This window comes from Physeter macrocephalus, chromosome 15 (assembly GCF_002837175.3).
Source record: "Physeter macrocephalus isolate SW-GA chromosome 15, ASM283717v5, whole genome shotgun sequence".
In the NCBI taxonomy this organism is placed as follows: Eukaryota; Metazoa; Chordata; class Mammalia; order Artiodactyla; family Physeteridae; genus Physeter; species Physeter macrocephalus.
The window spans coordinates 3,897,299-3,922,073 of record NC_041228.1 but is presented as its reverse complement, the minus strand read 5'-3'; the positions used below and the strand labels follow the sequence as shown (position 1 = coordinate 3,922,073).

Sequence of the window (24,775 nt, the reverse complement as noted above, 5' to 3'; positions counted from 1 at the left end):
TCCGGACGCGCAGGCTCAGCGGCCACGGCTCACGGGCCCAGCCGCTCCGCGGCACGTGGGATCCTCCCGGACCGGGGCGCGAACCCGGTTCCCCTGCATCGGCAGGCGGACGCGCAACCACTGCGGCACCAGGGAAGCCCCAGGTCATTTCTAAATAGCATCTCACACACCAGCGAGTTAACAGAATTCATGGCACACGGTTAAATGAGATTTAACTCTTTTTTTTTTTTTTTTTGTGGTATGCGGGCCTCCCTTTGCTGTAGCCTCTCCCGTTGCGGAGCACAGGCTCCGGACGCGCAGGCTCAGCGGCCATGGCTCACGGGCCCAGCCGCTCCGCGGCATGTGGGATCTTCCCAGACCGGGGCGCGAACCCGGTTCCCCTGCATCGGCAGGCGGACGCGCAACCACTGCTCCACCAGGGAAGCCCCGGTTAAATGAGATTTGGTCCTTAAGATAGAAAACATGTACCCAGAAGCTCCCTCATGGATGAAGACAGCATACCCTGGAACAGTGTGCTCTTTAGTGCACACTGAGGCAAACGATCTAGCCTTCCCAGAGATGGTGGGGCCCCCCAAGGGGCAGGCACACCCCCCCCAACGTCATCACTGGCAGCTCTGGGTTTAAGGCCTCACAGAGCCCGGCAGGCCCGGCGGGATCAGCTGGTGGAACGCACTGGGCCACACAAGGAGGGGTCTCGTGAAGATCCAAAGGGCCGCCCGTGCACTGGGGCCCTGGACCTGGAAGTGACCCGCAGGGCTGGGAAGCAGAGCACAGTGGGATGGGCTGGTGCCTGGGAATGGGGTGACTGGCCCACAAGGGTTCCATGGAAGGGACACCAAGCGGTAAAAGGCCCGTTTAGGCTCAGATTCTGTTCCCAGGAAAGGCAGAAGAGGCGGGCGCAGGTTGGGAGCCACTCTGCCCCGGGTGTGAAAGCAGGCCCGGCGCCGGCCAGGCCACAGCCCGCATCCTCGCGTCTCCGTCAGCAAGGAGGCAAGGGTAAGGGCCCGACTTGCAGGCTCGCCGCCTCCGGGCCTCGGGGCCTCCGGGCGTCCCTGCCATCGCCCCCTGCGGGAGCAAGTGGGTCCCGGTGGGCTCGCCCGTTTGTCAGCACTCAGAGGCTCTCAGCCGCCTGGGAGCAAAAGCCCGGGAGCGGTAACTGCCTGGACATGGGGTGGGCTGTCGCTCCAGGGAAGCAGCCACTTTCGTTTAAGAAGGGAAAGTGGGGACCGGAGAGCATCTCAGTGAGACACACCTGGGCCCTCCCTGCTCTTGGACTCCGCAGCTCCACGACTCTGGTGCAACTACTCAGCCCCTGCAAACTCCCACTTCACGGGGCTGCCCAAGGCCCACAGGGATGCGCGGGCCCGGGGGCTCCCACCGAGGGCTGGCTCCGACTCAGAGAGCGGGCTCAGAACCCGGCGGGCACGGGCCCGATGCCGCCCGCTAAGGGTCAGGCAGGAGGGCAAAGAGGCCTGCTCCTCCACTTCACAGCTCCATCCCTGTCACTGGAAACCGCCACCTTAAGCTGGGTTTCCCTGCAGCAGTCATGAGGGAGAATAAAAAATAGTTTTAAAAGGGCAAACATATGCTCTACTTTCTAGTTCCACTTTCATTGGCTTCCATGGATAAAAACAAAGACTTAAACACCACAAAACTCTGAACAACAAGCAATTAACTAGGAGGCAGCAAAGGGCACCGAGAGAAAGATGAATCGCCTGCAATAAATAAAGGCCGGGAAGGAATATGAAAAATGTTCTCGAGGTACGTGGACCCTGATGCGAGGCACCGGGAGATAAAGCGGCGATTGTTTAATGTAGAAACTGCAAGGATGCACCTCCCCGAAGTCACGGACTCAGCTGAACCAGGTGGTATCAGGGACACCGTGACGATCGCCCAGAGTCCTTCGAAGGTCCGCGCTGGACGAAGCTTTGACGGACCCCCAGGCACGGAAGTTACTCCCGGGTCTTTCGTGGGTCTGGCCGAGGTGCACACGGTTTATCTGTCCCCAGGAGAAGGTGAGCAATTTGAAGGATGGGACCTGATCTGATTCATGTTTCCATCCCTAAAAAGGTAAGAGCTCTGGTTGTCGTTCTTAACTGAGGCACCGTCAGTGGAAAGAGGGAAGGAGAGAAGAAAGGAATTCATTAAACCATTAAGGGCCTCCGCCATCTTAGATGCCCTGCTGGCTGCTCCAATGATCAACAGGACAAAATCCCAGCCCCAACCCCCTAAAGTTTAGTGTCTACAGGGAAACAGGCATAGAGAGAAGCTGTATTGGTATCATGGGTAAATGAGAAGGAGGGGGAATGGCTGGGCTTGTATAACAGCACATGGAATATTTTCCCTGCCCAGCTGAGGAGCAATCAGGGAAGGCTTCCCAGAGGAGGCAAGGCCTGGCCTGAATTTAAAGAACAAATAAAATCTGGGCAGACACAGATGGAGGGAAGGGCATCCAAGGTAACTGGATGTGCAAAGGTCACCGGATCTGAGTCACTGAGGTTCTTTCTGAGAATCCCACTATTTCGGGATGTCAGGAGCCATGGTTAGGGGAGTGAGCTAGGCAGGGGCAGATCAGGCTGGGCTCTGTCGGCCACACGAGGCGGTTTGAGTTTCTTTCTACAGGCAGTGGGGAGCCACGGGAGGGCTTTAAAGCAAGGGAGGAACACAGTCTTGTTTCTATGTTCAAAGACCATTCTGGCAGTGGGGATGGAGGGTCGGGGAGACTGGTGAGGACTAGACTTGGAAACACAGGCCTGGGGAGGAGGGAGGGGAAGGAGCGCTGAGCTGAGACTATCTGAGATGCTCGTGACATGGCGACTGTTACCTGGAGGTCGGAACTCAGGTAGCAGGAGACATTAGGATGTCTGTGGCCAAATCTCAGAGCTGGACCGTGCCCAGCACTTTCTTTCAGCTTAAATAGCTGACCCCCCAGGAATGTTGTATAACACCTTTAGTCACTAGAATTTGCAGAACATTCCGTTTTTAGAGCCGGGAGGGGTTCTCAGAGGTATCATGTCGGATGTATTGTTGCGTAAGTGGGGAAACTGAATCTCAGCGAGTCGGGTGATGGACCCAGGCCTCCTGGCCAGACCCACGCCTCCAAACTGCTTTGTCTGTTCTGTTCCCTGTCCTCACTGTTCCAGCCCAGATAAGCCCTAAAAATAGCTGGAGTCATTTAAGGAACCGCCTGGAGGTGAGGCTTTGGGGAACTGCATTTTTTACAAAAGCTGCTCCGATTACCGACTGCGTTTAAGTTGGCAAGTATGCGGCGCCATCTCTCCCTAACTCCGGTCTCAGCTCCAGCTGGCAGGAGCCTTTTTTCTGGTCTGGTTATAATTAGAGGAGACGATAGATCCCGCAGGCTCTCTGCTCTCAGAGCTGCACAAGCAGGGCATCTGCACCGTGTGCTGATGGATGCCCACCCAGCACCGTGATTTACTTCCTGGGGGCCTCGGAGCCCACCAAGGGGAGGCGACGTTCCAGGCTCCACTGGCAGCAGATCCACACAGTGGATTCAGCACAGAGGGTCCCGTTTCTATCCAATCACCACAAGACTCCTCAGCGGGATCCTCACATGCCAGAGCCAAAAGGATTTGTTCCCACCTTGCATAAGCACACATGTGCGCACACAGACATGCACACACACACACACACACACACACACACACACACACACACACACTCACACACACAAACATTCTGACTCTTCCCAGCCAGAATCAATTATTCAGGGAAAAGAATACTGGGGGCTCTTCAGTCCGTAGAACGAGAGGAAAGCTCATTCTGATTTACAGAGGATAAGGCAGATGAAATGGTGTTCATTTGTGTCTCCTCCCTCCCTCCCCCTCTTCCTTCCGATGGGCTGGATGTGAGCCCTGACTCCGCCACAAACTCAGGCAAATTACTTAATGTGTCTGTACCTGTTTCCCCAGCTACAAAAGACACAACAGTGCTGGTCTCCTACACCATAAGGGTTAAATGAGGAAATAAGTGCAAATCCCTTGGCATGCGAGGACGTGGTAAGCATGTAAGTGCTGGTAAGCATCAATTATTACTATTTCTGTTATTAATGGTATTACTGTCGTAACTTCCCTTCTATGAACAGACACACTGGATAATGAATTATTTAGGGGAGATACCGTTACAAAGGATTCATCGCTCAGGAAGCCCGACATGGATAGTGCAGCAAGGTAAAGACCTGCTTTCCAGAGTGACTTCAGCGGAAGTTGCCCGGGCGCAGGGCCGGCAGGCCCAGCCAGGCGCGAGGGATGGAGGACAGATTACCCAGAGCCCGAGCCCCGCCGGGCGTCACCGAGGCGATCAGTGGGGACATCCGTGCTCCCAGCAGTTTTGTCCTTTGGACGGTGACTCAGCTATAGATATTCTCACTTCAAGGTAGCTGCATGAAAACAGTGACGAGGATGGAAGTCGTCTTGCTCTCAGGAGTGAGACAAAGACATCCTGATAAAGAGAGTACCTCATTGAGCACTGCCTACAGCCCAGGTGCTCCCCCCCGAAGTGCTAGTTTATCCGGGAGACGCGATCGAGGAGAAGCGTCAGCGGGGAGGGAGGCGGCAGCTGATGAGGACAGCGGCACCAGGCCGGCTGCCCCCTGTGCGCACGTGCTGGGAAGCGGGTCAAGGAGCCGGGTGTTTCTTTACCAACGCTCACTGCTGGAGGGCTGGGTTACTCCCGAGGAGCGTTAACCCCCTGGCACGGTTCACCTGCCGTGCACACAGGGAGCAAAGCCTCCTGCTGTTCTAGAAACAACCCTCAGGCGCCAAGGTGCAGGTGCTGGCGTGTTCGCATGGGCAGAGGCAAACCCGGGCAGGGCCCCCGGGAAGGGGCAGAGCACCGCAGCACCTACAAGACAGCGGGTTCTGACGGCCCGGGGCTCACTGCCGTGGATGGGAGACTGACTGCACTGGTTAGAAATGGGCCCGAGATGCTTTGGGGTGCAGAGACGGGGCTCCTGACCGGGCCGGCGCTGGTGGGGAGAGCAGGGCTGGTGTCCTGGACGGGGAGGAAAACGTCCCTGAGATCACGCGCTTGAAGTGTTCAGCTGGACGCCTGGCCACAGGGAGTAGCCAGCGGATGCTCACCACCAGCAGGACGAGGAGGAGGCCGGCTCGGCATCCCCCACGCACGCCAGCTACCCCGTGCCGGTCGTGTACAGAGACAGCCTCTGCGGAGTTTATTTCTGCTGCTGGCTCCGCAGTCGTGTGCCTCTGTGCTCCCTCCTCCGTTGATTCACTCGTGTATTTATGACTCTGATTCACTCCCAAATGCATTTATTTATTCACCCTTTGCCCGGCTGCCAACCACTCACTCACCGTGTCACTCACTCCACTGCATCCTCTACCGACCCTACAGCATCACCACCTGCTCCCAGAGGGAACATGTGAACGCTCTTCCCTGTCGACGGTTTGTTGACGGGAGCTGCTACCTGCACAGTTCAGACCATCCTATTAGGACTTTGGTGAAGGACAGGAATGAAGACAGCACCAGCAAGGCTACCCTTGAATCAAGGAGGGTCATGGTCAAGTCCAGCAAAAAGCACAGCAGAGCAAGCCGTGTAGGGTGGCTGTTACTCTCTTACCTGTGATTTCCTTGGTTTCGCCATTGGTGTGCTTAAAGCGATCTCCTTCTACACGCACGCTGGGGCAGAGCACGTCTGAGAAAAGAGGAAACAGAGATCGATGAGCAAATGCAGCCCACGGTTCCTCCATGGCACGTGACGTCATCGGGACCCCGCGCCAACCCCCCCGCGTGCAGGACGTCCAGCATGGGGCAGACGCAGAGGCAGCGCCACACTGACGGAGTGTTTCATTTACTCCCAAGTGTACTTGTTAAGCATGGGCTCTGCCAATACCGCGCTCATACGGGGATGAGATAAGGACAGGCACGGCCCCCACCCACAAGGAGCTCACAGCCGTCCATTAGAGGGAGTCAGACACGGAAATCCACATGATCAATGGGGTCATAAGTGACAGAAATGGGTCTGGGTTGCTAGGGCACTCAGGACTCTGATCCAACACCTAGCCCAGCCTGGGGAGGTCAGGGAAGCTTTCCCGGAAAGGTGATGTCTGAGGCTTCCCTTAAAGGAACGGGAAGACTCAGCCAGACGGACAAGAGACCAAAAGGCGACACAGGCAGAGGGAACTTCACTCATAAAGGCAGGAGCTTAGAGATGAAAATCCCAAGCCAGCGGGGTGTCACTGAAACAGGAAATGTGCTGGGGGCCCACCTGCAAGGTGTCTGCTATGCCGCCCCAGGGAGCTTTAGGTGCAATTCCAGAAGCAGACATAATCCCAGAAGCAAAACTGCTCAGTTACACAAAGGCAATGGAGTCAGTCACACAGTGAAAGATACTTCATTAGACGAAACTACATAAATGTCTTATCTGAATGTCTTCATGATTTCTCACTTAAAAAAAAAAAAAGTTGGAAGGAAAAGGGATTCTTTCAGTTGCCCTAAAAGTCCCAGAAAGAAACTTACGGTTTCTTTCAAAGGGGAAAGGGTAGGGGAGGGATAGATTAGGAGCTGGGGATTAGCAGATACAAACTACTATATATAAAATAGATAAACAACAAGGACCTACAGTATAGCACAGGGAACTATATTCAATATCTTATAATAACCTATCATGGAAAAGAATCTGGAAAAGAATATGCGTGTGTGTGCGCGTGTGTGTAACTGAATCACTTTGCTGTACACCTGAACCTAACACAACATTGTAAATCAGTTATACTTCAATTTTTAAGAATCCCAGAAAGAGCACCAACTGCCAACGTTAAGGTTCCAGGCCCAAGTGCTGGCTCCACTGCAAGTCTCCTAACCTCTCTGTCGGTGTCAACATGTGTGACATGGGACACCTTACAAAATACACACTTGTTGCAGGGCTGCCTGGAGGATGGAGCGAGATCAAGCCATAACAGGATTTAAATGTAGCACCGGAGACAACTTAGTACAAATACTGCCCCGCCCTTGAAGCAATCTGGTTACTATATACATTATTATAATAATCACACGTTATTAGGCAGTTCTGTCATCCCATCAATTCCATGTGCAATAATCTCTTTTCATACGTTTTCACAAATGTTTCACTGCGGGACCAGTTTGAGGCCCCTTTTCCAATCAGCAGTGAGGGGAAAGAATGAGATCCTCCCTGATTTGGGAGGAGGTATTTTTAATGTTTATCCCAAAGGCACCAGCGGTCTGACAAGCCCCAAGGAAGGAGTTATTCTGGAAACAGCACGGAGTTGTCCGTCTAGAACCAGATATGCAAGAGGATGCCAGCAGCGCGCAGTATTTAGATGGCGCCACCCAGGACAGCGGCAGCTGCGGGTGACGGCCAATTGCTTTAAGGTTGGCAGGCCGCCAGAGGGACTGGATGGGACCGTGCGTCATTTAAAATGAGTTGACTCAGAAGGTTCTAGCCTTGATTATGAGCAAACCTCTGGAGGCTGACGCCTGGAGCTCAGGGCAGGCAAAGCTACTGACTGAGCCTTGTCTCTGCAAATATCCCAAGGGGACGCCCTGATTCCCAAACCGGGAGGGTCAAAGACAGTCCGAAAGCCATGACCACAGAAAAGACTGAAACGTTTCAAAGATGTCAGCGCTTGCCCAAACTGCTTTAAGAAATCAGTCCCCAAACCACCTGCCAATCCCCTTTTGGGGCCATCACTAAGCCTCGTACACTCCAAAGCCTCAAGGGGGAATTTATAGCTGACTTAGTAAGTCAGGACAAATGGCTCCCAAAATACCCCCTGCAGCCAGGCTCCCCAGGGAAGACGGGGCCCCAGAGGTTCACCTCTTGGCGGGGAGGGAGGGTTAGCATCCAAAGTCCCTCTCAGCCCGTAACTACATCCCTTTGGCCAAGATACGCCCACATCTTGGATAATGATCTATTTATTTCCACGTTAACTCATTTATTCGAACTAAAATACTTACAGAGCTCCAGACACACTCCAGGCACTGAGCTAGTTCCAGGGACACATAAGTGGGATAATAGATAAGACACCGCCCCTATCTTCAGGGCACTCGTGGGCTGTGACGAGGACTGGGAACAGGTAAGCTCGAGAAAGTGTCAGCGCTGCCGTGGCATCCTGTGTGCCCCGGCTTCACAGGCTCCTCCTCCTCAACCCCTGCATCCACTCACCCCAGCCTGGGTAAGGCCCCCTCGGCAGGGCCCCGTGTCCTAGAGCTGACGGCACCACGCTGAAGGCGCTGACTGGCGTGGCTGTCTCCCCGGCGAGTCTGGACACCCGGCTGAGTCTCAGTCCAGCTGTATGTCCACAGCCTTCACGGCTCCAGGCACAGAACAGGCCTCGGGTCTATGCTGAACAGAATGACCGGTGACGCCTGAGCCACGAAGTAAAGGCTGAGTGGCGGCCTGGACGCCTCTCGGGCGTGGGCTGCATCGTGATGTGGACAATCAGGTGAGAAGACCGCACACGCTCCAGGACTCCTGCCACTGAGGTGTCGCACACACTGTTACTTGCCACCCTAATACCCATTCCCCACTCCTTCCTTGCTAAAAGAGCGTCACTTTTATTCAGAATGGCAGCATTTTCAGCCTACGGAGAAAAGCTGTGGCTGGTTGGTCTAAGCCAATTATGGTGATTCTGTTCCCCACCTTTCCAGCCGCCCTTCCAGCGAGGGATGGACCTGTGACCCAGTTCTGGCCAAGGACATAAATACCAGAAGCGTGCTTGGTTGAGGAGGGGTGGTGTCTTAAAAAGCTTTGGTTTTCCCAATGTAAGGGGACAGATAGGTAGCAGGGATCGGCAGGTGTACTTTCCCTTCTTCCTCCTTCAAACGTGGGACATAACGTCTGCAGGACTGTCTAGAATCGAGGAGAGAGGAACTCCAGCTACCCCCAAGCCTAGGTGAAAAGCGTAAGAAAAAGAAACTCATTTTCCTGGTAAAGAAACTACGGACAAACTGGATTACCTTCACTCATCCAATCAATACAGATTTATAGGTAATCATGCAGGATCAACATAAAAAGTAGTTCTGGAATTAAGGATAAGGGTAAGTTCTCAGGAATCAAAACCTGTGTTTAATTAGCTCTTGGTTAGTTGGTTGATCTTCCTTCTTGAAAGTGTGAAAACAAAATAGACATGGCTGATTACAAAGCCCCTGCTCCCCTGGAGTTCATTTACTGTCACCCACGGCCATTCGTATTCCCTCAGCTTTCAGAAAGGCAGAACATTCTAGATTTCTGGGGAGCAACAAGATCTCGTTCCACAGTATGAGTTCTTTTTCACCAGAAGCCTTCAACAGAGGCCAAGTCTTGGCTGATCAGGGCTGCTGCTCCCAGGGGGACACACCATGAATTCACTGCAGTTTCCCGGGAAAAACGCTTCAAGTTGCCCTCAGTCTACCAAATGGCAAAAGGGGAGAATGTGTTTGAGCATCAGGGGAGGAGGGTTTGCACAAGATGGTCCCTGCTGTTCTTCTGCTTCATGCTGAACACCCACGGTTCTGTCTAGAGAAGATGTGCCATGCTGTCCCCTGGCTCCCTGTCCCCTGGCTCTCAGCCAAGAGTTTCTCCAGTTGGAAGAAAAAAGGGCGCTGGCAATTATTGAGTGCCTACTGTGTGCCATTCACCCACCTGGAAATTTTACCCACAACAACCATTCGAGGAGGTAGACTTTGCTTCCGTTACACAGATGTTAAGAACTGAGGCTAAGAGAGGTTAAGAAACTCACCAGACAGGAGGCGTATCTGGGTTTGAATAAAGGTCTACCTGGGTCTAGAACGTAGGAGTGGAGACGGCTCCCCGGCCTAGCTGAGCGGCACCAGGAGAAGCGAGGAGCAGCGCGCCGAGGGAGGAAGCCACCACTGCCCGTCCATCGCCTCCCGGCAGCCGCCGCTGAGCGCAGCGAACCACAGATGGGATGACGACTTTCCACGCGGGCAGGGGAAGCGGCGGAGGGGGAGGGAGATGAGCCAGACCCCCGGCAGACCCCCGGCCCAGCTCCTCCGCGGCTCCGAGGCCAGCCGGGAGCTCGTCCACACACCCCCACTCTGGAGAGCCAGGCGCCAGGCCCCAGGGTCGGTACGAATGATTAGAATCGTAAGGGCTTCCAAGACTGCGTGCCCACACGTCCAGGTACCGCGCTGGGTGCACGACGTGGACAGTTTCTGCTCTGCCGGGGGATGGAGTTATCCCCGTGGTCAGGAGACAGATGTAGAGGGCTTGCTCCGCACAGACCTTGTGCTAGGCATGTCCAATCCATCAGCACGTTGACTGACCAGCCCCCCTACAGCTTTACGGGACAGGTGCTGCTGTTTGCAGACGTGGCAAGAAAGGCACACAGAAGTCAGCAAGACGTCCAAGGCCACAGAGCTAGCAAATGGCAAAGTCAGCATGCTGGCCCCAGCCGCTGGCTCTGGACCACTACAGCATGCAGCCTCTCCAAGGTCAGCTGCCCAAGGCCACCCAGCACAAAGGCGCCCAAGTCTGTCTCCAAAGCCTGCAGGGACAGCCAGCCAGCCAGCCTGCTACTTCCTGAGGCACCCCTCTGTCTCTGGACACCCCTGACATGTACCAGGGGCTCCCTCACTCTGCACCCAGAGGTTTCACGTGCTCTCCGAGTTCTGCCCGTCGGGCCCGTCTGCTTGTGCCCACTTACACCTGGCTCTGGGCAGGGCACCGGGGAACCTGGGGTGGGCAGACGGCAAGGCCCTGCCCTTGAGTGTGTCCTCTGCTGGCACCAAATCCAGAACAGGTCCCGCGTCTCTCACAAAAGCCGGTTAGATGTTTCAAGACAGTCAGCGTCCTCCTCTCTCCGATCCTCTCCAGCTGAGCGTCCCTGGCTCCCTGGCAGCTCCCTCACCAGGAGGAGAAAAGAGCAGAAAGAACAAGACCCCAACGGAAGCGGTTAAGAATCTAAGCTCCCACGCGCCGTAGACTCACAGCTCCCGGGGGCGCGGCCAAGGCATGTTCCCGCGGACAGATGCCGGCCGGTGTTTAGCATCCTGTCTGACGCGTGTCAGTGGCGTTATCATGCCCGTTTTTCAGATGAGAAAACTGAGGCTAAGAGAGCTTAGACGACCTGCTCAAAGCACACCCGTAGTTAGTGGTGGAAACAGAATTCAAACTCAGTGTGACTCCAGCACTCTCATACTCGCTACGACAAACTGAGGTATATACACAGGGGTCTGGAAGAACATATATGACGCTTAAACTAACTGTGGTTACCTCTGGGGGGCAGAACTTGAAGTGGTTTTTATTTCCTTTTTGCTTTTCCGCATTTTCAAATTTGTTTTAAAGGTCTGAACATGATTCACTAGTATAGTATTTGTAGGTTATCAGCGTCATTCTTTTTTAAAAGTAGGCCTGAGCCTTGCCCTGGGGCCCTCGCTGCTGAGGCAGCAGGAGGTTCTTGGGGAGGGGCAGCGGCATGGCCAGGGACTGGGCAGGCAGCCATGAGGGTTGTTTCCAGAGGTGAACTGGAGCCCCGGAGGACAGCTGGTGCAGACATCCCCAGGAGGTCTGGGGGGTGGCAGGGGCCTTGTGGGGCTCAATATGCACTTCTGGACCCAAGAGCTGCCGGTCAGGGGGACAGGCCCCCATTTTCAAGGGAGCCACCATGGAGACAGACAGACAGACAGCAGGACAGATGGGAGAGAGCTCTGTGCCACGGCCAGCAAATACCTGCAGATGCCGGGAGGGTTCACTAGTGGGGGCCGAGGACACAGGGACACCCTAACAAGCAACGAGCATGTTCTTTGGAGTCACTAAAATCCTGGCGCATGTCATGAGCTCCCTGCAGCTCTCAGCAAGGGTAGGACGGGGCCTCTCTCCACCCACGTGCAAAATGGTGAGGAAGAAAAGGGAAGTGCTGGACCTGCCCTGTGCACCACCTACCAGCTACTTTAGACAGTTATGTGCTCTGATTTCACAGCAACCCTGCATGCAATATGGGCATGCTGATGCATGGGGAAGCCAAAGCTCAGAGAGGTTAAGTAATTTATCCAACATCACACAGCCAGCAAGTGGCAGAGGCAGGGATCAAGCCAGGTAGTGAGGCCTGGACATTGAGTGCTGGACCACTATTCTACACACACATCTGAGCGTTAGAAAGCACCCTGGGGATGAGTGTAGTAATAACCAGCCAGGCATCGGATAGCTCCACTGCCTCGAGGTCACACACAGGGTCTCGTCGAATGTTCTCACAGGGCAGATATTAGCATCCGCTCTTTATGGGTGAACAAGGAGCTTTCCCCGTTGTTTAAAAAAAAAAACAAAAAAAAACCCCAACAAAAAAACAAACAAAAAAAACACCTGAAGATTGTTATTAGCTGCATCCCAGGGCCGTGGTATGGACCGTGTGAGGAGCAAAGAGGACAACCCAGGGTCCAGGTTCCACCTCCACCTCCTATTCTAGAACTTTCTGGAGATTCCCGGCCTGCATTTCCCTTCTAGGTCAAAGTGAATTGGCACCTGCTGCCTCCCCAGAGGCCCCAGATCCCCTCGCTGGTCGATGCCCACCTCCCAGGTCCCTTAGGCTGGAGGGAGGGTGTGCTCAGGGTGCCCAGTCTATGGGGGGATGAAGGCTAAGTGTTTTAGAGGCAGCCTGGTGGTAAGAGACAAAATACTGGTAGAAAGAACCCCCCCCACCGCCCCCCCGGGCCTGCTGACAGCAGGATCACCAGGTCCGGGAGACCACAGCCACCCATCTTCTGCCTCAGGACGAGCACGCACAGCGCGAGAACAGCGACAACAGTGACGAGGAGAGGCTACCGGGCGCCCTCCCGCCCGGACACACGCCTGCCCGCTGGGTTACAGTGAAGCGGGGACAGGGCCGGGGGGGAAGTGCTCCCCAAGGCTGGGGAGGGGCAAGGTCTGGAGTCTGCAGACACCCACCACCCACGTCAGTTTCTCCTTCTGTGTCTGTTTCCAGACCCAGAAACAGGCGTAAAAGTTTGTGGGATTTTTCCCCATCCAAGGTCATCCAGGAGACTAAATGGACCAGTGGATGAGGAGTTCATGGCCTGATGCATGGCACCCAATACGAGAGCTTGTTCGTTCCTTCACTCATTCAGCCAACACGTATTTGCACAGCGACCGACCCATACGTCCTGCCATAAAGAGCAAACGTGTAAACACGCAGACGAGGGGGCCCCACCCTGTTGGAGTGATGAGCCAGACAGAGGAGAGGGCAGAGAGGAAACGCAGAGACAGACACGGAGAAGCGAGCCAGCTGCCACGAGTGATCAGTGCTGCTGGGGACACGCCGGTGACATGGGGGCCAGGATGCACATGGGGTGCGCCGGTCTGGGAAGACCTCCTGGCTTGGTGAGCTCTGGGCTGAGAGCTAAGGAGGGCGTGAGCAGCCACGGGAAGAGCAAAGGGAAGAAGGTCCCAGCGAGTGCAGAGCCCTGAGGAGGAAGGGGCTCGGCTGGCCCAGGGTGGGAGGGGGACGGAGCCCTGCAGCAAAGCCCAGGGCGTGGAGAGAGAAGAGGTGGGTCAGGGGAAGCCTCATAACCCCAGGCGGCGTCTGTAATTCAGGGCAGGGAAGAGATGGCTCTGCCCAGCTACGAGGGGGCCGGGATCCGGCCAGAGGCAGTGAGGCTCCTGCGGAGAGGGTGCGGTTGCGCTTGTCCGGGGCCCCTTGGACCTCCTTCCCTCCTGGGGACTGTCCCGTGGGCAGAGCACCAGTAGGTGTCAGCAGAGACCGCGAGGACCTCCTGCAGGACTGGCAAGCCGAGCCTGGGGCAGCGGGACGGCAGGAGGAGGGCAGAGCCCTCCGCCAGCCTGAACAGGTGCCAGGGCCCGGCTCAGCCCAGCACTGACCTCTGGCCCCTGGTGTCTGAGGAGCACCTAAATGCAACCCTCCGTCCCTTCACGCCACGCCCGACGAGTGCCTGCCACGCGCCTGGTGCTGAGCCGAGCCAGGGCCCACGCTAAGGGCCCCGGGGAGGTCAGGGAGCTGCCGTCCAGCAGACAAGATGGAAACTGGTCAGGGAAGGCCTCGAGGTCTCCAAGAACTCTGTGGTTATAACCCCCGAAAGGTACTGAGGCCAGTGGGGGGATGAAAACAGTGGGATCAAAGGGTGTCTCCACTGAGATTTGAGGGAGGAGTCAGAGGCGAGTAGGTGAGAGCGGGAGGAGGGTGACCCATCGGGGGTGCAGGCCAGGGCCCGAGGGTCGGGGAGCAGGGACACCATGGCCAGAATGGCAGACAGGGAGACGAGGTGGAGCAGGGGTGGGGCCGGGAGGGGGGGGTGATGGATCCCGGCAGGAGGTGCCCCTCTGCCTGGGGGCCTGACGCTGGCGGGCAGGGGTGGAGGAGGACAGACCGGTGAGGCTACCGCAGGGGATACTGGTGGCTTCGAGCCATGCGGCGGGGGCGAAGCAGGGAGGGGTGCTCAGGCCCTGGTCTCTCTGGAAAGCAGAGTGGGCAGGCTGGTGGCCAAATGGGTGAGGAGCGTCCCAGAAAGAAAGAATGTTCTGTCCTGAGCATCTGGAACCCTGCAGGAAGAACCCACCTGGAACCAGAAAACACAAGTCCAGTTTCTGACGCTTCATGTTTGAGATGTCTGTTAGACACCTAGAAAGCAACCGGATCTATGAGCCTGGCTTTCAGACTCTGAAACAAAGCTCCAGGCTTTTGATGTGGGAGTTGCTCCTTTGTAGACACAGCCTTTAAAGTGCTGGGAATGGAAGAGATGGTTCAGAGATGGAGACAGAGGAGAGAAGAGGTCCCAGGGTAGGTCCTGGCCTCCAGCTTTGCATGTCGGGACATGAGACCTGACCAGCAAAGGAGGCTGAGAAGGGGACGCTGGTGGGCCAGGAGGGGCAGAGAGGAGGCATGGAGGTCCAGAGGAGGGAGCGTTTCAGATTACAGGATTAAGAGACCAGGCCCGCCGAGTAACAGAGGTCATAACCAGGGACCCAGAGCTCAAGCCCAGGCGCGTCTCACTCCAGCATCACCCCGCTTTGCACTACAGCAGCTGCCGTGTGGATGGCCAAGGAGGAAAGGCCTCGTGGGGGTGAACCTGTGCTTTCTGTGCGTGTCACCATCTTTTCCAACCCTCTGAGGCTTGTTTGCTCAATTCTAGAACTGAATCTGCACTCTTAGTATCTACCCTTCAGGGTCCTGGCAGGCACTGGACAAGAGAAAGCACACGAAGAGCCAGACTCGGTCCCAAGGCTGCCGTGATCTCACCCAGTCACGTCCTCCTCCTCCTGTCCACTCACTCCAGGACCCGGGTGCTGCGTGAAGCATCACCCGAACCCAGCCTGCCGTCCTTCCCAGGAACCCGGAGCTTCCGCTGGACCAGAGGGGGTTGGGGGACCCCCAAGGCTTTCTCCCATGGCGCAGGGTCCCGGGAGGGCGGGCTGCTGAGCAGGGAGGAGACACAAGGCAAAGCAAAACCCTCCCTCCTCCTACGTGGGTTCGGAGTAGATGGAGAAATATAAAACCAAATAAGTGGCAAAATGGGAATTTATCACATGAACGCACGGAAGGGTTGATGAGTCTTCCCTGTGGCCTGTGGAGAGGAGCTGAGACCTTGCGCCGGGAAGGCGCGGGGAGAAGGGGAGCCCACGGCGGGAAGAGGCCTCAGGAGCCCCGGCTCCGGGGGCAGCGCTGACCTGCGTGCAACCAGGACAGGACCCCCCGCCCCGTCTCAGGAAAGCACAAGACTGGCTGAGGGGAGCCCCACGTCTCCCCACAGGCGCACCCCGTCCCGTGGTGTCTGTGCTTCTCACGCGAGATGGGCAAACAACATAAGGCGCTATTTATTCTGTCTACTTGCGGCCACATCCTCTCCATCAGCATGTGGCCTGGGTCAGACCGTGCCCAGACTCAGGGTCGTGTCCTCAGAATCAGAGCTCCGGTGACCGAGGCAGCCCACAGGGACAGGAGCCCCCAGAGGCAGCGGGGCCGAGCTCAGCCTTCCACTGCGTCAGGCCCCTGAACGCCTGTGGGAGCAGGCAGCAAGGTGGGGACCTCTTCACCGGGTCCCAGGGCACTGGACAGGGGTGGAACTAGCCAGCCCTGATGCTCCTTTGCTCCTGGCCCCTCTGCCCGAGGGCTGGTGGAGGTGGGTTTCTGGAACGGCCACTGGCTGCGCTCCTGCGGGGACCCGGGGAAGGCTGCTGGGACATCACGGCCAGACGGCAACGAGGGGTAGCCGGTGTGGCCTGGCTCCCCCCGCCCCCCCGACAAGTCCAGCGGTGACGGGAGAGCTGTAACTGGAGTCGGGGCTGACGCCTGCAGGAAGGGTGGGGACGCCCAGCGCACACACTCCAGACGGGGGCACCGCCCACGCGCTCTCCCATCCCCATCCCGGGCCGCCCACTGCACACGGCCTCCTCCTCTGGGGTCCGCGGAAGAGGGGCTGGCTGGGGGTGGGCAACGGGGGTCACCTGCCTCTGCGCCCCTCCACGGCTGTGGACCCCCACCTGCGGCCCGGGTTCGGCTTCACCTGCCGACGCCACACCTGTTGAGGGAGGATGCTGGCGCTTCCTCTCCTCCCAGCCGACCTCCGCCGGCTGCCCGGCCCGTCAGCCCCCGCTCCTCACGAGAGCGCCACTGCGTGCTGGGCCCTCCGTTCAACTCTCCTCACTTTCCCCTAACTTCCAGCCACCCTCCCGCCCACCCCGCCCCGGCCCTCAGACCCCGTTCTCGGGGACGCCCACCCTGCCTCTCCAGCCCCGCCCACCCCGCCCGGGCCCTCAGACCCCGTTCTCGGGGACGCCCACCCTGCCTCTCCAGCTCCGCCCACCCCACCTGCCCGGGCCGCTGGGCTGCGGCTCCAGCTCACGTTCCCTCTGCACCTTGATCTAGGGCCCGGGGCCCACACCTAACGAGCCGCACCCCAGCTGCCCACCTGGAGGGCGCAGGACCTCGGGAGTGAGTCTCCTTAAACCCGGAGCCTCACCGGCCTCATCCGCACCCCACCCTGTTTCTCTGGGTCTCCAGCTCTTTCTATGACCTCGAAGCCACTGAAAACACGACGAGCTTAAAACAAGGGCCCACTTCTCCATCGGTGTCCCCGACTCCCTAAGTGCCACGCGCCCGGGAGACAGCTTTGAATCTCTTCCCTTCGGCCCACACCCCTGCGCTCTTTCTCTAAAGGTAGCCCCTTCTGGGAACTTCCCTCCATCCCCACTGCCTGCCCCTGGGCCCCGCCCGTCACCGCTGGTGGCCCCCTGCAGGCCGCCTCCTGGGCCGGACACACCTGAAGCACCCCCGGACTCCCCCAGCTCAGCTGCCAGCCCACCCCCGGCACTGCCTGTTGGCGGAGACCCCCAGCCCCTCCCGCTCCTCCTCAGGGTGTCCATCACCCCTGCTGGGACAGCAGCCTGGCCTGGGAGGTGAGGCCTCCGCTTCCCACTTCCGCCTCAGAGGAGGCTCTCGGGACCTGGGATCTGGCTTCCCCACCACACAGAACTCAGAGGAGTGAACGCCCTGGGGGTGAAATTTCACCAGCAGAGACAGGCAAGAGCCAGCAAATGAATTCTCCACCCCTCCCCGCCCCGTCAATTATTCTGAGGGTGCGGATTCCACGAGGGCCTTCCTGCCAACATCCTTCCTGACGCACCCCAAGCTCTGGGTCGGGTGCAGCCGCTGGCACCTCAGTAATGCACCAGCCGCTCCCCTCCCGAGCCCCCCTCCTCCGCTTCCCCACACTCCTGCAGCCCTGGGAGGCAGCGCCCAGGAGGAGAATCTGAATTCTGCCCCAGGTCACCCTGGCCTCCTCCCACTGCCTCTGCTTTCTCTGTCCCCTGGTTGCATCCCTTGCATCCGTCCTCCACCCAACAGCTCCGGGGAATGGAACTCACGAACAGGTAGCACCGTGCTCTGGACAGAAGGGTACATGCCGTGTGTCAACATTCACCAAGCTGGACACTTCGGATACGCCCCGCTTTCGAAAGGTTGCCTATGTCTCACTATAAAATGTACAATGAAACAGTCTTCAAGGGCTTGGCATTCAGCTCAGAATAAAACTGCCAACACTTCCCACAGGCCCACGACCCCATCCAGGAGCTGGCCTCCGCCCACAGTCTCACCCCGTGCCTCCCCGACCTGCTCCAGGGCTCAGGCTCCCTGGTTTCTCGGTTCCTTTATATAACCCCGATCCGGTCCCTTGACATAAAGTTTCCTCTGCCTGGAATTCTCTTTCCGGGCCTTTTTCCTGGTGTGCCCTCAGAGGGCCCCCAAACCACCAGACCTACAGCAAATTCCCTCTTTCTTGTTTGTTCTTAGCCTCCCTGGTTATGTCTGACAGGGCACTTACTAAAATTTCCTGCTAGAATTTTCACTTATGTTTCTATGGTTTTGTTCTCCCCTGAGGTAGAGGGTATGTTTATCCCATGAACTCCCGGACGCCCCTGACCTGCAGTCACAGTTTCCAGCTCACGGATAGCATTTCATCAAGATTTCCTGGACCAAAAAAAAAAAAAAAAAAATTTCCTGGACCCACAAGTAAAATACTGTAACAAGGCCACCAAGTGAGTTTTCTCATCCCCATGATTCAGACAAGGACACTGAGAGTCAGAGCACCCAGGTGCTTCCTCAAGGACAAGTGCCCGGCACCTGCTCTGTGCCGGAAGCTGCTGGATGCACTTTCATACTTTAACATATTTAATTTTCATGGGAGAAGGTGGGACTGGTGCACCCATTCTACAGATGATGAAGCCAAGCACAGAAGTTAAGTAGCAAGTAAAGAGATGAAAATGGCAAACGCAGAACTTCAAGCCAAGGTCCATCAGCCTAAACATCCAAGCATTGACCTATGATACAAACTGCTGGGCCTCAGAAGTTGAGATGAGAAAAGAGAAAAAAAAAAAAAAAAAAAGGGAGAGGGAGGGAGGGAGGAAGGGAGGGAAGGAGGAAGAAAATTCTCTACAGCTCAGAATTTTAAAAGATCTGCACGTTCGGGCTTCCCTGGTGGCGCAGTGGTTGGGAGTCCGCCTGCCGATGCAGGGGACACGGGTTCGTGCCCCAATCCGGGAGGATCCCACGTGCCGCAGAGCGGCTGGGCCCGTGAGCCATGGCCGCTGGGCCTGCGTGTCCGGAGCCTGTGCTTAGCAACCGGAGAGGCCACAACAGTGAGAGGCCCGCGTACTGCAAAAAAAAAAAAAAAAAAAAAAAAGATCTGCACGTTCACTACAGGTTTACTGGCTCCCCCCCGCCTTTTTTTTTTTTTAATAATGCTCAAGGCCCTTTGTGGCCTCCAACCAACGACAGTCTCATGGACATCATGCTGGACACCACTGGCCAGGCCCGGCTCATCTGCCCAGTGACAATAGAAAATGCTGCAGAGGCTGACTGTCTGACACTGGAGTCCTCAGTTGCCGAGCCAGGTATCCTAATTAGATGTTTCTGGTCATGCCTCCCTGAAGGTGGGCTATGGTGTCAAGTTCATGCAGAGCAAGGAGGAGGGGGAGAAGCGAACTCCGGGTGTCGATCCAGACCCCAGCCGGCCTGGGCCGCTCTCCCTGTGACCCCAGCACCTCTTCAGCTTTGGTGTCTGGGGCCTGGTCTCAATGGATCAAGGTCACTGCAGTCCATCTTACCTCTCAGGTCCAGCGTGCAAAGAAACAGCGCTGAACTGGTTATTTTCACGTTCTAGGCCAAGATTTTTGCATCCGGGACAGGGAGGAGGTGTGAGACGGTGGGAGTGGGCACCGGGGCCCGCTGGGCTGGACTCGGAAAGGCGGCTTTGCTTTCTCTGGGTCTGGCTGAGGCCTCTCTGAAGTGGGGCACGTGGGGACCGGGCCTAGACTTAACTCGGGTCTCAGGATCCACAGACAGTTGTGGACTCTTTGCCACGTGCCCATGGGGGAGACAGATGTCTCCTGCGCACATCCACACAGCCGGTTGACAGCAGAGCTGGGTTTACAACCCAGGCCTGCTGTATTTCAGAAAGCATATTCTTTCAACCCCGTTTTGTTGCCTCCCTGACAAAAAGGAGACAAAAGAGAAAACAGAGGGGGAGGACAGGCCAAGGGACCACACCCACTCAGACCCCATGCTCCTCTTCTAAACCACTCTGGACTTTCTCACCCAAGCAGCCCACTTCCACTTGCAGAGGTACAGCGGTTGCCCACCTGTTCTCCCGAGGGTGGATCATGCAATCCCCGGGCCCAGGGGCTGTGAGGGGCAGCCGTATGTGGGGTCTGTGGGCAGAGCTTGGTTCGTATCCTGGGGTGTCCTTGCCCCCATGAGGCCCCCATGAGTCAAGCCCAAGTGAACTGGACATGTGAAGAGAAGGGGGCTGGGTGGACTGGGGCCAGGGTGTGACCCTCCCGGGCCGCCGTGTCCTGGACGCCACTGGAAGGGGAGGTAACCACCCGTCTCCCAGGCCCACGCTAGGGGGATGGGACGAGTTTCCCGGGACAGTTTTTACACTTGATGGGTGGCTTATAAACACAGACCGCACAGCAGGCAGGCTTCCTTTTGCTCTCCTGCCCAGGCTCGTGGGTCAGCGCCGCCCCCGTGCCGCGCAGGGTTCAGTCAAGGCGAGCAGAGGTCACTGGAGGTGATCAGCCCTGCATCCCAACCTCCTGTAACTGAGGGTTCCACACCCTCTGCCAGCACAGGCAGCCCAGCCTGAGCACAGGGCGGAATCTGGGGCCCAAGGCAGATGCGGGTGCAGCAGGAAACACCCAGGCCGAGCAGCGCTGAGGGACGCCAGGCCCGCCCTGCAGGGGAGCTGGAGTCCCCAGCGGCCTGGCCCCCTCAGGGACCCTCCAAGAGCACCAGTGCAGCACCAGTTATCACTGTCCCCTCTTTGGTCACTTATCCTTACACCTGGTTGTTAAGACTGACGCGAGGAACAGGAGCCTTTACTGGAAACAAGAAAATAAAAACGCGCTATGTGTCCGTTACTAGATCAAGCAAAACTGGCTACTTCCAGAAAATAAGAGTAGGTATTTCACAAGTGCAGACAGACACTCAAAAGGCGCTGATTTTTAACACAGCTATATTTTTCTGAGCAGCTGCAAGTCGCTTGTTCCAAGGTGAGCGGCAGGAGGAAGGGGTTTTTGCTGTGTTGACGCCCCGTCTAGGTTCACGTGCGTGTGCGTGTGTGTGCATGGGGGGGCACATGTGTACACCCATGTGTATGTATGAGTGGGCATGGGTGTGTCTGTGCGTGTGTGACTTTGTGTGTGTTTCTGCTTGTGCTTGTATGTGGATAAACGTAAAGAAACCAGAGCCTGTGTAATTAAAAGGACAAAGACAGACACATTTTACAGCAAAACAAGTCACGGAGAACATACTGCTTTGACAACTGTTTTCCTTCAGGCTTCCACGAAGCGTGAGGCTGTACCAGAAGCATCGCAATTAATCAGCCACATTTCTTGGAAAGCCCCAGACATCGTGTAAGGCCCGTGCCCCGCTCGCCCTCTCGCAAGTGTGAATCCAGTTCAGCCAGGACAAGGTTCACTGCAGGATGTGAGAGTCACTCAGAAATGCAGAATTTCTCTGTGTATTTAACTATATAGACGCATATTTATATTCAGACTGTGTATACGTGTGTATACATTTTGCAAGTGCCAATTTCACTGTGGCCCACTATATTTTATCCCTTTATCAACTCAAAACGAAAGCCACTGTGGGAAATGCACGGTCGAACCTCCCTGAGCTGGAAATCCTGGCATGACGGTACCAGTACACGAGACGGTCACGCCTACGTGGATGCATTCTCTGCCTGGGATGCCACCAGGGACAAAGGTGCCGTGGCTGGCAACGGCAGGACACAGGTTCCCAGCTGACCTTTGAAGTCCTTTCTAGTCCCACTTGGCGCACGAATCCTTGTCCAAGACCTGGGATGGTAGGAGAGCTTTCTAGGATACATGGGTCGCCCCTAAAACTGACACGATGAGAAGGCACCCGTAATGCAGTAGCACACGGACGGGGGAGGGGATTACGCAGGACGGTGATGGAGACTCAGAAGGGAAGGGGCCTCCAGGAGGGTTCCCACCCACCCCACTCAGCACTCCATGGGACACCCTCTCCGGGGTCACCCCAGGAGTTAGTGGCAGCGACTTCAGATGCCCAGCCATCACGTCAGAACCCACTATCAGGGGTCGGCAATCTTTTTCTCTAAAGAGCCAGACGGTAGATACTTCAGATCTTGTGGGCCACGTGGTCTCTGTCACAACTACTCAGCTTGCAGTTGTGCCGACAGAGCCACAGACAACGTGTAAAGAAGCTGACGTGAAGGACATCTTCCAATAAAACCCAGTGTGTAACACGTTCTGCCCGGTGGGATGTGGCCTGTGGGACGGGGTTTGGCACCCCGTGCACTAGATGAAGGACAGTCTTGCCTTCCTGGACAGGCCGGTTTTCTTTACAGAACTCGCAGCAGATGAACTTCTAGACTCTGCTTGATTCCCTCCTGTGACGGGGAGCTCAGATCCAGTCATGTCATGTCTGGGAACTTTGGTTTTTGACATTTTTTATGCAGATTTGCCAAAAAAATATTAAGTATGATAATAACAGCACAATAAAAACAGTAAGAACCACAGTAAATTATTCACCAGATTGGCAAATACCACAATTTTACAGACAAGGAGACCAAGGCTCAGACAGGTGCACACTCCAGCCCAGGGACCCCCAGCTGGCAGATGGTAGAGCTGGGATCCCATGCAGCCCCTGTGCCACAGACCAGAGGTCCTGGCAGTGCTGTGCCTGAATTATGATGGGCACCAACTCTGTGCCAGGCTACAAAGGCAGCCGTTTATGTGTGTGTTCTCTTGGCTCTAGAAAGCAGGTAGTCGTATTACTGTCTTCATTTACAGGGAAAGCTAAAGCTGAAAAAAGTAACCTGTGAAACAGAGAAACCTGTATTTAACTGGGGCTTTTAGACCTCAGTCCATCTGCTGAACCCTGATGCTGCATCTTCCCAGCTCCCGAGGGACAGGGGGCAGGATATGAACTCAGGCCTTCCCTGAATTCTCATCCTGTAATCCTCTCACAGGCCTGAAATTATGCATTCTCAAAGGGGGTAATATTGCCTCCAAGGAGGTAAAACTGGCTTTGAGGGAGCGGATAAAAAAAAAAATCTTAGCGATTTCAACGGTCTGCGGCTCTCCAAAGTTCAACCTTACCCAACAGCATAAACAGATCGACAGTTAGGTGTGGTATTACAGTTCCAGAGCAGGAGGCAATTAGAGGAAAAAAACCCACTTATACAGCAAGTCCCCTACAGTAAACCTTCAAGCTGCGAACTTTCAAAGATGCAAACGCGCACCTGGTTCCAGCAAGGAGCCAGAAGCTGTGCCCTCCGCGTCACGCGCGAGTGAAATGGCAGCTCGCCCTCCGTCTCCTGTCGCTGACGGTCCTTCAGCTCTACCGTCTCCCACCTCCTCCAGTCAGGAACCCTTCTGGCCTGTTCACCCGACGATGCCAGTCCCTGGATGCCAGCTGTTATACTGTACTCCTGTACTTTCCAGGTACTGTACTGTAAGATTAACAATGTTTTATCTTTTGTGTTTGTTTGTTTTCACGTATTATTTGTGTGAAAAGTATTATAAACCTATTACAGTACAGTACTGTATAGCCGGTTGTGTTAGCCGGGTACCTAGCCTAACTTTGTTGGACTTAACGAACAAACCGGACTTACGAACGCGCTCTCGGAACCGAACCTGTTTGTATGCAGGAGACTTACTGTATAGGTTCCCTCAAAAGGAGGTCGAGAAATACTGCCTTAAGTGAAGGGTATGAACTCAGTCACCTTTCTGAAAAGAAATATATACATACACATATACACATACAGATAGAGACAGATGAAAATACAGACATACATAAAAATCATACACACCCACAAAGGTACATGGTAAGAGCAGACAGTTGTAGAGCGTGTGCTCAGGGCCACCACCGTGCTAAGCATTCTCCACGTCCCAACCCTTAGACCTTCACAACACTCTACAGGGTGGAAGTGTCACCATCATCCTCTTTGTACCAATGAACATGCAAGGCAGAAAGAGGCTAGGGAACTGGCCAGAGGCCTCACCCCGGCTGAGGAGGCAGGGCTGGGCCGCTCCGGCGCTGGGGCCGAACCAGCACGCGCCACGGCCTCCGCCGCCAGCCCACGGGCTGCGCTGTGGGAATCCCGGTGCGTGTGCAAACCTCTTCTGGGAGTCCACCTGCCGGGACAAATCCACACGGAGCTCAGTACTACAAGCGCTGCCGCCATGAGAAACCAGAACCCGGAGGCAGAGAGAGTGACGACGGGCAGGCTGGGGAGAACTCAGGACACGAGGGCACCTGCTCCTCACGTGGCGCGGGACACACGGGCTAGAAAGTGTGGACGAGGTGAGCCGCGCCCGCTGATCAGCAGAGGCTGAGGGCAGAAGAGCTGGGCTTTTCACAGGGGGTCACGCAGATGCAGCAGGGAAGGGAGTCAGGCAGGGGCCTCGTCAGGCTTGGGCCTGGCTGGGCAGAGCTGGGAGACTATTTCTTCGTCCTTGATGTACACAAATGAAAAATTAACCATGGGTGGTTTTTAGTTTTCCCTCACTTTCAGTAATTTTCTAATAAAATTCCCCAGCACATAATCAGAATTAAGTAACCCGATGACTATGTCCAGGGCGTGACCTCAGTCATGACAAGTTTACTGGGAGGCGCTCCCAGTGACCTCTGGGCCAAGGGCGGGGCCCCAGCTGTGCTTCCCGAGGCTGGTGTGGCCCCGAGAGCCAGGCCACAGGCATCCGCTTGGCAGCTCCAAACCCACAGCTGAGGCGGCCGCTGATTCTGCCCAGGCTTCAGGCCCACCCAGAGGACGAGCTGGGCGGGTC

The 24,775-nt window shown here is 56.1% G+C and overlaps 1 protein-coding gene across 1 annotated transcript in view; it reads right to left on the bottom strand.

Moving 5' to 3' along the window:
• The window catches only part of COL22A1 (collagen type XXII alpha 1 chain), a 261,088-nt gene that overhangs the window by 216,081 nt on the left and 20,232 nt on the right, over window positions 1-24,775 (bottom strand). The window contains exon 4 of the mRNA XM_028500513.2: window positions 5,600-5,674. Coding sequence (XP_028356314.1) covers window positions 5,600-5,674 — 75 coding nt within the window. The remainder of the gene's footprint in view (window positions 1-5,599; window positions 5,675-24,775) is intronic.